The sequence below is a fragment of the Hydractinia symbiolongicarpus genome, chromosome 8 (assembly GCF_029227915.1).
Source record: "Hydractinia symbiolongicarpus strain clone_291-10 chromosome 8, HSymV2.1, whole genome shotgun sequence".
NCBI classification, from domain to species: Eukaryota; Metazoa; Cnidaria; class Hydrozoa; order Anthoathecata; family Hydractiniidae; genus Hydractinia; species Hydractinia symbiolongicarpus.
The window spans coordinates 27,628,746-27,640,928 of NC_079882.1; the positions used below are offsets into that span (position 1 = coordinate 27,628,746).

General features: G+C 31.4%; 1 protein-coding gene across 1 annotated transcript; it reads right to left on the reverse strand.

The window, feature by feature from the left end:
• LOC130653838 (probable protein phosphatase 2C 3) lies at window positions 1-9,808 on the reverse strand. The gene is made up of 13 exons (XM_057456341.1): window positions 9,647-9,808; window positions 5,741-5,813; window positions 5,302-5,438; window positions 4,655-4,780; window positions 4,484-4,574; window positions 3,789-3,840; window positions 3,197-3,455; window positions 2,984-3,130; window positions 1,583-1,817; window positions 1,305-1,395; window positions 662-700; window positions 483-579; window positions 1-414 (listed from the first exon to the last, which is right to left on the reverse strand). The coding sequence occupies exons 1-13, from the start codon at window positions 9,755-9,757 to the stop codon at window positions 235-237; spliced, it is 1,638 nt and encodes a 545-aa protein (XP_057312324.1). The 5' UTR covers window positions 9,758-9,808; the 3' UTR covers window positions 1-234.
• Window positions 9,809-12,183: the final 2,375 nt, after the last annotated feature.

The window sequence follows — 12,183 nt, forward strand, 5'->3', positions numbered from 1 at the left end:
TATCGATTAAAAACTATATTTCGCTGTAAAAACACCACGTGTATACACATATCATTGGAGTGAAAAACTGTGGTAAACCTGAAAAATGTTTGTAACGTTCATACATCAGAGTGAGTTCGAAATGTTGCTTTGATAAATCGTTGAAGTTTTCAATTAATCTGGATGTCCCCATTGGATCACTTTGTAAAAGTTACTATATATCTTCAGCATAGAATAATTTACTTTTGATATAGATCAATCCATGCTTGACAGTTTCGCCTTCTTAGACTCTCTGTCTACATCACTGTCCAGTGTCCTTTTTTGTGACGTTGATGTTTTCTCACTGTCGTGTTTAAATCGTACGATGGTACACGTCATGTTATCACAACCAGACCCGTCGTTGTCTGTGTCTGGAGCTAGGCAGTGATCAAACAACTAGAGAAAAATAGTGAAAGTTAGTTTCCAACCTTTTTGAAGGGTTATCATATAAAAGAGAGAAGTACCTCTTCGCATATTTTTGACAATTTTATTTGTTCTTCTGATTTTTCGTTGATTCTTTCCCTTACAAAATTTATCACTTCCTCACTGGACATCATGTTCCTGAAAACAACAAATGGAGAGAGTAGAGTAATCTTTTGATGACAAGTAAATATGACGATATATGAGAAAGCAGAGAACTTACCAAATACCGTCACAAGCCAGTACCATAAAATCATCATCGCTGAAAATACAAATAATGATCGTATAACTTTAGCTTGGTTTTCACTTAGCGTTAACAAAATGAGCGGTAACATTTTGTATAAATGGAAAGCGATCGCTAGCAAGTTATCGCTTTTCATGAGCGGTAACTAGCACTAAATATGAAATTTTATCATATTGTTCAAAATAGCGCTTTTTCGAGATAACAGCATAAACCTTTAGGGAAGACATTTTTGCGGAACTTATTTTTGCTAAATTAAATTCTCTGATTTTGTAATCTGTTCGCACAACCACCTAAGTTGATGGTATTTTGTGATATACTTTACGTTGTTATAGATTTTTTAAACATTCGCAAAATTTTTTTAGCTACCAATCAAAAAGATATGTTTTAATTTCGAAAATTGCCTCCTAATCGCAAAAATGAGTTCCGCAAAAATTTCTTCCCTTTAACGTAAATCGAGGAATTTCCGAGTTTTACAGTATTTAGGAACTTTTTACATGGAAAATGTTTTAGCTGAGATATACCGCGAAATACATACGAAACCGTAAAATTAATTTAAATTAGTTAAAATCTAATCATAAAGAAATTTGCGTCTAGTGGTATAAAAGAATAAAATAAAACTTACGAAGTGAGTTCTATTGATTTAACATCAGGATAAGCAGTTATGACTTGCTCTTCGGGTGATAAATCTTTGTTTTGTTTATAAGTATGGTCGCCTACGAAAGGTTGGATGCACAGTAAAATCAACAACATAAATTTTGGTTACTCGAATGTTTAAGGAAATCCGAGGCTGAGAATGATACTATACGAAGATAATTTAAATGAATTGTTAAACCATCGAGAACTTCAGCTGCCCTTTACGGGATACAAAAACATTCAATGTAATTCGAATTAATAACATACCGATCGCCCTAGATAAGTTTAAACCGCCATTGACACGCCCATCCATTGTTATCTTGCCGCCCGCTTTTTCTATCCTATTTTTTTCTATTTCGTCTTCCGGTTTGTGATCCACTGACATGTCCATAGCTTTACCATTTCGACACAACACGCATCTCGAGTCGCCAACGTTGGCAACGTATAACGTTTTATTGTGAATTAACGCCACAATAGCTGTTGTTCCGCTGTCTTTTCCAACCTAAAAAATCAAATAAGTCACCCATTTCATTCTATACAAACAGCATTCATTTAATAGTAATAGATTGAATTAAAAGTCAACGCTAAGGATAATTCTTTTTTTTTTTTACGGACAATTGGCTTATAGATTTCTGGGGGAAGTTTAAGAAAAGCTTGAACACCATAACTATTGTTTAATAGTACAGGGGGAGTTTTTTCCTAGGATTATTTATCAAACATCTTATCAATAAAAGTGTCATGTCATGACAATTAATTAGTAACAGCAAACAAGAAAACCAGTCGAGAATAAAATCTGAATATCTGAGAAACGCAGAGAAAGTCAGAAGTGTGCCAGTTTCTCCAAAATTTGCAAACTTTAAATATTTAATTTGCATAAAATATGATGTCTTCCAGCCCTAAAAACCTGCGTATGCAAGTACAGCGTGGATCTATCTGTTTTTTGCTAAGCTTATACAAGGAATTATGCACATAAGACTTATGAAGTGTTGAAAATCAAAACATGTTGAGGCGAGGTTTGATACCATAATCAATATTTGGACATTCTTCTTTTACATTAAAACCTTAAGAATGTCTAGCAAATTCTTTGTACCTAAAATATTTAAGACTAATCAAGATTTAGGTTTCTTTTATCACGTATGACAATAGTTAGTGCATAATTTGTATACTTCAAAGTATGTAAAAAATGTATATAGTTGAAGCTTGCCAAAAAAATATGCTTCTTATAAAGGTCTAGTGCAACAACTTCTATCTAGCAAGCTAACTTTACTAAATGTGTATATAACAAAATTTTGCGGACATATAAACGTACATATAACTCTACTTTTGCATGTTGTTATAAAACATCTTTTGATGTCCCATTTATCAAAGCATAAAGTCTGTTTAACGTTTTTTATTGACGCATTTGAATATTCAAACACAAAGTATAAAAAATATTTTCGCGATACCATATTAGTTGGCCACTACTACAACACATCCACTGAACAATTTTTTCCACGGAAAACAAAAACACAGAAAAAACTCCGTAAACAGACAAGTGTAAAAAAATTAAAGGAACAAAAACTTTGTAAAGGCAGTAGTAGTGGTCAGATTTTTTAAAAGAATAACAGCAAATGTTAGAGCATTTGAGTAGAAAATAAAACTTAAAAAATGTTCCAGCAAATGGAATACCTCGTCTGATCCTTGCTGAAATTCTACTCCCTCACTATCTTCAAACTCCTCTTCACTATCTGACTCTGATGCTTCTTCATCCTCCTCACCATCATCCTCATCCCCATTATCACTGTCCTCTTCATCATCACCATCTTTTTCTTCAGCCTAGAAAAGAGTTATGACGATAGCTTCACACTGAAATACTAGCATATACAACAATGGCTTACTTACGTTAAAATCAGGGTCATCGTTACTTTTACTATCTACTGTATTTCCTGAACTGGAGCCTGCCAAAGAGTTCAAGTCTTCAGTAGCAGCGCTGGTGCTGGATGATGAAGAGTCTGCTACAAGTGAAACGGAGGAGACTTCTTCTGTAGTGTTCTTCGAGGCAGAATCTGATACACTTTCGGTTGCTGTGGCAGAACTGGAAGAGCTTCCACCCACAATGGTGGTTGCAGCTGACGAACTATCTTGATCGCCATCAAGATTCCTAAAAACCAAGAGTGGGCCTCTACACGAGCAGCTTTTTTAAGATGTCAACTACACTAGCGCAGGATTGGAAAGCTAACCCAATGCATAAACACTAGGAGATTATGGAGATCTCTCACAAAAACATGATTAACAAGGTGAGTGTTATTCATCAAAATTTATCTTGCAGCAGAGCATGTAAACCTGAAAGATTCTAGAAGAAGGAAAATGAAATTTGCAGGAATTACTTAGCGCTGGTGCGAATCCTAAGATATTCTTTAAATGCCAGATACTCAGTATGAACAAAAATAAATATGATAAACTGATAGAGGTTAAAGTAATTTTTTATGAGTACCTTTTTACTGGTTTCCTTTGTTTGCGAGATCTTGAGGAAGAATTTAATGATTCTAAGAAATAATGGTCAAGTGTCAAAAGAAATAATTACACTCGCTAAAAATTCACATTAGTCTGGGAGCTGACTAAGGGCAATTTTATTGTTATTCCAAGACGTTGCACACACGACCTTTACAATTTCCCTACAATGTTACTATATTTACTGACCAAAATCGAATGTAAGTTATATCAGCAAAGTCTTAAAAATGCTTAAAATTTCATAACTTGTGCAATAAAATTGCCTGTATTCTGCTTCCAGACTACGGCTAAGATTCCAAAAACAAGTAACTCGCATTTGAACTGTTTTATTACTTTTATGAACAACAAAGAAATGTGTGAGGTTAAGACATTACAGGGTCCTATCCAATTTTCAAAAACGCAATAAAAATCTAAATTTTTTTGATGTTTTCCTGACAGCTGAAACTATACATTATGTGACAGTCACAACATGTTAATGGACTGATCAATATGGTAAAGACTATACCCTTAAATTAATTTATAAAGCCAAAAAACTCTTTTTAAACCTTATTTTACAGTTTTATAAAAGTTCTACTGACTTATTTTAGAGTACAACCAAAATCATTTAAATTTGTATGAGTTTCCGGGTTGTCATTTTGTCGTACTGATAAAACAAACAAACTAAAACAATACTTTTACCATGTCCATTTATACCATTAACCACAGGTTCTTTTTCTTCTTCCTTCTCAAGTAAAATATCATTTTCTACTAGTTTTTCTTTAACATTGCCCTATGGTTTAACACAGTTATCTATTAAGGCTAAAATTTCAAAACGTAAAAAATTAAAAAAAAATATCAAGAGCTAACTACTTTGAATTTTTGTAACAATTCTTCTAATGGCATGTGTGCTTCTTCAAGAAGCATAGCAGCTTCATCTTCCTCCTCTTCATTTTCTTCTTCAGTAAGTCCACCAAGTGTTTTTAATATTTCTATAACCTAATAATATATCAATAAATTCACACATTTTAAAAGAAAATTACTCTCATTATATAGGAAAGTTTACAGTGTTAAACATCTTCAATCCATATATGACTGAATAAGATTTCCCTTGTTTTTAAAGCTACATATTTTACGATAGATATTTTATGAAAAGACCTGAAACATGGAGCCAAAGCATCCAGAAAGCAAAGAGTTTGTGGATTTTCCTTTAATTCTAAATTAAAGTTAACGGTTCTAACTTAACCACAATTTTAAAAAAATGTCTATTCCTAATTGTATTTCTGAAATTATTAGTTCTCATATTTGTCTGCAATTCTCACAAATTGACCTTTGCTATATACCCAGCTTTTCCTATGTTAGACATTGCAATGGAAAGAAATATATGCGTATTGCATCAGAATTAGTTGGTCTTGACATGATAGATCTTTCAGTACAAATTTATTTATTAGTTTGGATTCTCTTTGATGATTTAATAAAGGACTGTTACTCCCTGAACATGGCTCTTGAGAAAATTTTACCTCTTTGCTAGTAATTGCTTCATCAATTGCCATAAAAGATTCTTTCAATGCAGCATCTATCTTTCCTTCTTGATAAGACTCATTGTCAAGTAAAAATTTGTCGAAGTTTTGAGCACAATATTCAGCAACTTCTCTGCCTTAATAAAAAAATCATATATATTTATCAATCATACAAGCAGCTGATACAAAGAGTTTTTAAATATATGAATTTTTTTCTAGGATTGCGTTAGAGGTAAAGTTAAATGAACATCATTGCAAGTTTATGAAGCACGATGTGCACCAAACGCAACTACTTTTGTTCACAGCCAGGCTTGCATAGATTTATTGCTGTGTTTTGACAAAATTTGAAAATATTGCCTAATTATTTCAAGCTAAATTTCTCTTTTTAGCACTGGGATTATCGAAATGATCATGAAAAAAACTGAAGTAAATATTATACCTCCATGCCCATCAAAAACACCGAACAATGCATTGTTTTTTCCATCAATATCAGGTAGACAGCAATGAGCATCCTGTAAACAGATTAATAAAAAAAGGAAAATAATGGAAAATTAGAAAATAAACAAAAAAAAACTTTTAATGTGCACAATAATATGCAGTACAGCTTTATTTTTTAGTTGGAATGTGCTTCCAAACAGTACAAGTTTTTATGTTATAAATCGTTTAATTTTAACATAATCAAAGAATAACATGGTCTACCATGTTCAGTGGACTAAATTTTTGCCGATTTTTTTTTTTTTTAATATAATTATTCACAGTTATTTAGCTATTTAAATGAAAAAGCAATTTGATTAAATGGAATTATTATGGCTATAAAGCCATAAACAATTCAAGCTATACTTAGCATTGTTTAATGTTATGGATTTATTTCCCTACCATTTATCGATATAGCACAATATGGCTGACACACAAATTTTATAGCTAATTCTGTGAAAAGCAAGTATAAGATATCACACTCTTTGTATGTTTATGGTTTAAATAGGTTGCAAATCAACAAAAATACAATTTATAGTCTGTGAAAAATTGCCATTATACTGCATTTCAGTAACGGCAAATTTTTGCCATTATGTTTCCGCTGTATTATATCACAGTCATGGCAAAAGTAGGCGAAGAAGAGTTTTGTTTGCCACAGGATTGATGACTTCCATTATCCACTCATGAATTATATTTATTGTATCCACTGTACATACTCGCCCGTCATTAGAAATATCTTTGTGTGGTTTTTATTGTTAGCATGTATAGCACAAGTTTATTTTTTTTATATAAAGCTTTAGTCATTTTTTAAAACAGCAAATGATAGTTCACTTCATACGAAGTGGTGACATGTCTGTAACTTTTTTTAGATCTTTTCCCTTGTGGGTAAGTCTTGTTAATTTTTTGTTAGCTGCTTGCTTTTGCATTTTTATTTATAATGCATTAATTACAAAAAATACACATGTTTTTGACCTATGTTACCGCATTTTCTGGTATATAACCCAGGCCATTCCTTGAGACGAGTGTGATTGCACGCGCATTTGCCCTCACACTGGTAAAAAAATTTACGAGTGATTTTTATCGCACTCGTAAATTTTTTCTTTTTCTAAAATATTATAGAATGATAAAAAGGGCTATTAAACCTAAAGTAAAAATTCTGTTTTTTTTATGTATTTTTTTAGCATAAAAATAAACAACATAATATTTATTACGGGTTGTCTGTAACAGTGATGTACAGAACAATCTTTTCTAATGTTTATAGAATTTTGTTATCTATTTATATCTCAGCAATCACAGTGTGCACGATAAAATGAATGGCGGCAATAAAAAGGAGATAGTTGCGTGTGTCTAATTAATTATATTTTATATTTACTTTTGATATTCTCTGTGGCCACCTGTTGCTTGAAGGTAGCGAACATAAAAAAAGAAAATTATCATCTATACTATTTATCTATTTATTTTAACATCAATATTTTCAACAGAAATTAATAATTAAGTCCTGGGCACTAGGTTGTGAAATACATGTCAATTAAACCTAAAAATGATACCTGCTATATTGCTCTATTACCAGAAGCAAATCATTTCAATGTGCTCAATGTGATTGCAAAGATATAAATAGATTAGAATTACATTCAACACAAAAGAAAAATGATCTCCAGCATTGTGTTTCAGAGAGAGCTTATAACATTAGCAAGCAATAGAAAGTAAAAGCAATTTCACAACATTTTTTTGAATAGCAGAAAAAAAGATGTTGTGCAATAATTGAAATGTATTTTTATATTTTCACCACCAGGTGGCTGAAGAAAACACCTTCTTGGTGGCCCACAAATATAATTGTTCGTACACAAGAAGAGTATGACTTGAATATTCATCTTTATGCCCTTCAAAATAAATATTAAAAAAAAAATTGTTTTATTCATACACAATGAGAGTGCACAACACAAAATTTGCCTTTTATATTTCTTTTAATCATACATTTCTTGCAAGACTTAAACCTCATTTCTATACAGCTTAAATAACATATAACGTTGTGGTAAACAAAAAAAAGTTAAATGTGAATCACACTTGCAGATATTCACATCGCACATATTCACATAAATTTTGCTTACGAGTGCGATTTTTCACACACCATAGCACTCGTAATTTTTTTAACGGGTGCTTTTTGTAGCCCTGGCATAGTTTTATTCAAGAAATGGCCCTGCGGGTTATATGTTGATTTTTAAGATTTCCACTGTTGGTGTGGGTTTATATGTGGTGCGGGCTATATGATAATTTTTATTTTTTCAGTCAGTTTATTTGTAGTACTAAAACAACGTTATAAAATTACGCAGAATGAAACAAAGCAATAGTATATGTGATGGTCTGGGAAGAAAGTAGGGAACACAAAAGAATAATATAACTACATGCGCGATCCGATACGTAGTTCCCTTACTTCATGTGATTTAATTTTCTCACATAGTGAAATTGCTTTACATTTCTATTGCTTGCAAGTGCTACTATTAGGAGCTCTCTCTAAAACACAATTCTGGAGATAATTTTTTCTTTTGTGTTGAATGTAATTTTAATCTATTTATATCTTTGCAATCACATTGGGCACATTGAAATAATTGGCTTTTGGTAATAGAGCAGTATAGGTATCATTTTTAGGTTTTATTAACATGTAGTTCACAACCTAGTGCTCAGGACTTCATTAATAATTCCTGGTAAAAATATTGAAAAATGTTAAAATTAAATGTATAAATGATATTTTTCTTTTTTTATCTTCGATATATTCAAGCAACAGGTGACCATTGAAAATATGAAAAATAAATTAAAAATACAATTAATAAGACACATGCAACTGTTGATCTTCTATCTAGGCGATTACTAATAAGAATCACTTGGTGGTGGGGTTTTAATTGTGTTGAACCAGTATCATTGGTAATTCGTTGTGTTTAGTCAGAGTGGTGTTCAATAGTGTTGAGTTGAATCAATCACACTAATTTAGCGTTGCGTTATACACAGAAAGAACTATTGCGAAGATAACCTACAGGTTAGTCTTATATATATATTCCTATTTAACAGCAACTATCTCCTCCCCATTGCCACCATTCATTTTATGATGCACACTGTGATTGCTGAGATATAAATGGATAACAAAATTTTATAAACACGAAAAAAGAATGTTCCATGCATCGCTGTTACAGACAACCGTGATACTTATTATGTTGTTTATTATTATTTTGGCAGTCAGAGACAAGGAAGTTAAGACTGAGAGAGTCGCTAGTTCAGGCACTCGGTTCTCGTGTTTGGGGTCCACAAGTTTAAACGTCCAGCATGAAAAAAATGACACAGAACTAAAAAACAAACGAAAAAACAAACCACACGCGTGTGTTTATAAAATGATTCGGGCAAGTAAAAATACGCCGAATTTTTTTTAACACAATGCGGGTTATACGAAGGTGCAGGCTATCTGGTAGCATCTGATTTGTAACTCCCTAAAAAAGCTCAGCTGCGGGTTAAAAGATGTGCGGTTTATATCCGGAAAATACGGTAGCAACCATTTAAGTGGCTAAAAAAACAAGGAAAACAACGTTTTCACAAACTTGTCATCTATATCTTGTCAGAACAGTGGATTACATGTTTACAATACATCCATAGAATTATTTACAAGATAAACTTAGAAGAAAAGAATTATAGGGAAACAACGGAAAATTAAAAAATAATTTTCTGAGGGAACAAATCAAAATTTGATTAAAAAAACATAATCATACTGGTGATTTAAAGTTGTTTTAATCAAAAGTAATTTTTTGCAAACCATGCAAATGCAATAAATTAACACAATATGTATCAGAGACAATCCATTTAAAAATATTGTAAAATAAACACTTACTTCCATTGACATGCGCCATCCCTGCATACCAGAGACTCCAAACTGATACTGGCCTTGTGATTCATCAAGAGAAATCTTTTCAGTATTAGGGGCAGATAAATAGGCACCCATTATGATGTAAAAAATGTATTTTATTTTCCTTTACCTAATAAAAGTAACACATCGTAAAAGAATGCTTCAATTTCTCAAATGCTCAGATTCATGATAAAACTTATTTTGCAAAGATGCCACTGAAAGATAAAAGACTAAGCCATTTAAAAAGTTAAAAAAGTCCCATGTATGGTGTCACGATTAATTTTTAAACTCCCATGGAAACTTATTCTGCAAAATAAAATAATATTGATTGATAGTGTTTTTGTTTCAGCTGAAGTTGCAATAAAGTTATAACTTAAAAAATTTAAACACCCAAAACACTATAACTTTGTGTGCACTATTCTTGATTGACACAGGGTTTATGATTTGTGTTTTACGAAACATTTTTAGAAAGTTCCAGATCAAATTGAAATATCAGTAAAAATCGTGAACTTGTAAACACTTTAAATTTAAGAAAATATAATATTTTTTGTTAATGTTTTTTTTTGTGATGTCACATTTGTTAGTCTAGCTTGTATTTTTTTAAAAAAACGAAAAGGAGATAATGCTAACACTTAACTATGGCTTGTCATAAGCAAAATATTGTCATGCTACAAGATCAAAACTATTAAAAACAGTAAAGTTTATTTGAAAACTAAGGAGAACGGTAAAAGCTTCTACAAGTTGAAAATGGGAATAATTAAATATTAATACTGAAAATATTAAACTTGACTTGTTCTTTTCATGTTTTTGAATTTTTTCTCCTATTTTTTCTATGTTAACGGCTGATAACTATAGCTTACTGTTCAAGCAAGAAAATATAATGCAATATTCATGATTAATAAGAAAGAAACAATGAATAAAACAAACTGAAATTAAAAAACATATTAAAATTAAAAGCAATTGCATTACATGGACTTACTTGAAAGTTTAAAATCCCTATCATTATTTCTTATCTTTTATAAAAGATTTTCCTGACATTTTTCCTATATTTTTAAAGTTCCTGTAAACATTTCAACACATTCTTTTTCAACACAACATTTGTGTCTGACAAGTTGTTCTCCTTTCACGAAATTGTTGTTGTTAAAACTTTCTTATTATATTTTTGCAATTACGCTTTCAGCCATACACACAACATTGACAAAATACTCCCTTACTCAAATCTTGATGTTTTAAAAATAAACTCTTTATATATTGCAAATAAGATAATGAAAAATTTTAATGTTGACTTCGCCATATAGATAGATATAGTCAAATCAACATTAAAAATTAGGTCTTTAACAAATTGAAAAGGAGAACAAATAAAAAAAATTACATAGGATGAAAGCAACATGGCAATTTTTTTTCTTTTTTATCCTTTTTATTATAAATGTCAATTTTTTCCCCACTCACAACGATAACAATAATGTTTGTAGCCATTATTGAACAAAAGGTAACTTGATTCGTACATATTTTGTTGATTTGTGATGTCACACAGAGTATACATAGCTCAACAGGATTTGTATGGATGGATGAAGTTAACTCTATCCTTCGTCTTCTCTGAGTGATTTAAACTCATTGTGAGGTTTCAGCGATAAAGAAGACAAGCTAAATTTCAGTAGAACAACATTCTTTAGAATTTTAACAACATTTGAAAGTAGGTAAGCAATAAAAAACTTCAAGCTTGTTTTTGTTTTGTTTTGCTTTCACAAAATCACTTCCAGTGCACTTTATTGGAAATTATCATTTAAAGTTGTTTTCAAAACTAGCAAATTAAAGGACGCACCTGTTGTCTTACAAGATGTTTTAATACAAAAATAACACAAAAATCTCATAATAAATTTGAATAGCTAGCTAGGCAATCGAAAAGCAAGGCAATGTAATAATTTACTAAACAGAAAGTCCTCATTGACAGTCATGTGGACTGTGTAGTACTACTTTGACTTAAATATCTCGAGAACCAAAGCTTACAAATATAAAAAAAATATTCACATAGTTCATATTCAAACTTTAATGGACATTTTACACACGTAACTTGTTATCCTTAATAACATTTGAGTAAAATTTTTGAGGCATGTTCCTACTATTAATAACAAAGTATAAACAAATTAGAATAGTTAGATTCAGATTGGGTTTTACTGACTCTTATATAGCTAAGTAAACGCGTGTTAGTGTCCAGCCAGCTCCACACACACACACACCACACTGCGCTGATGATTGATTGAAAACAAAACCCGATTTATTGTCTATAAAGTACTGTCTATACAAGCTTGGACATAAGATGCTTTTTTAAAAGGAAAATAGAAAAGGCTTGTCTACTACTATAAACACTTTAACTATACCACGGGGTCAAATGCAGCTGGTTTTTTTTTAATACTCGTGTGGCAAGCACCATGTTTCCTCGTGAAGATCTTTCCCGCGGTAACTCGATATTCGGCACAACTTCCTTCGTGGAGACTGGATAATGCTAGTCACACTCCTACAGA

Excerpts from the sequence above, each read along its gene's own strand:
- LOC130653838 (XM_057456341.1), bottom strand. The coding sequence starts at position 9,757 with ATGGGTGCCTATTTATCTGCCCCTAATACTGAAAAGATTTCTCTTGAT. Across the intron at positions 4,575-4,654 it reads AATTGTTACAAAAATTCAAA|GGCAATGTTAAAGAAAAACT; the intron begins GTAGTTAGCTCT and ends GTTAAACCATAG. Across the intron at positions 3,456-3,788 it reads CAAAGGAAACCAGTAAAAAG|GAATCTTGATGGCGATCAAG; the intron begins GTACTCATAAAA and ends CTTGGTTTTTAG.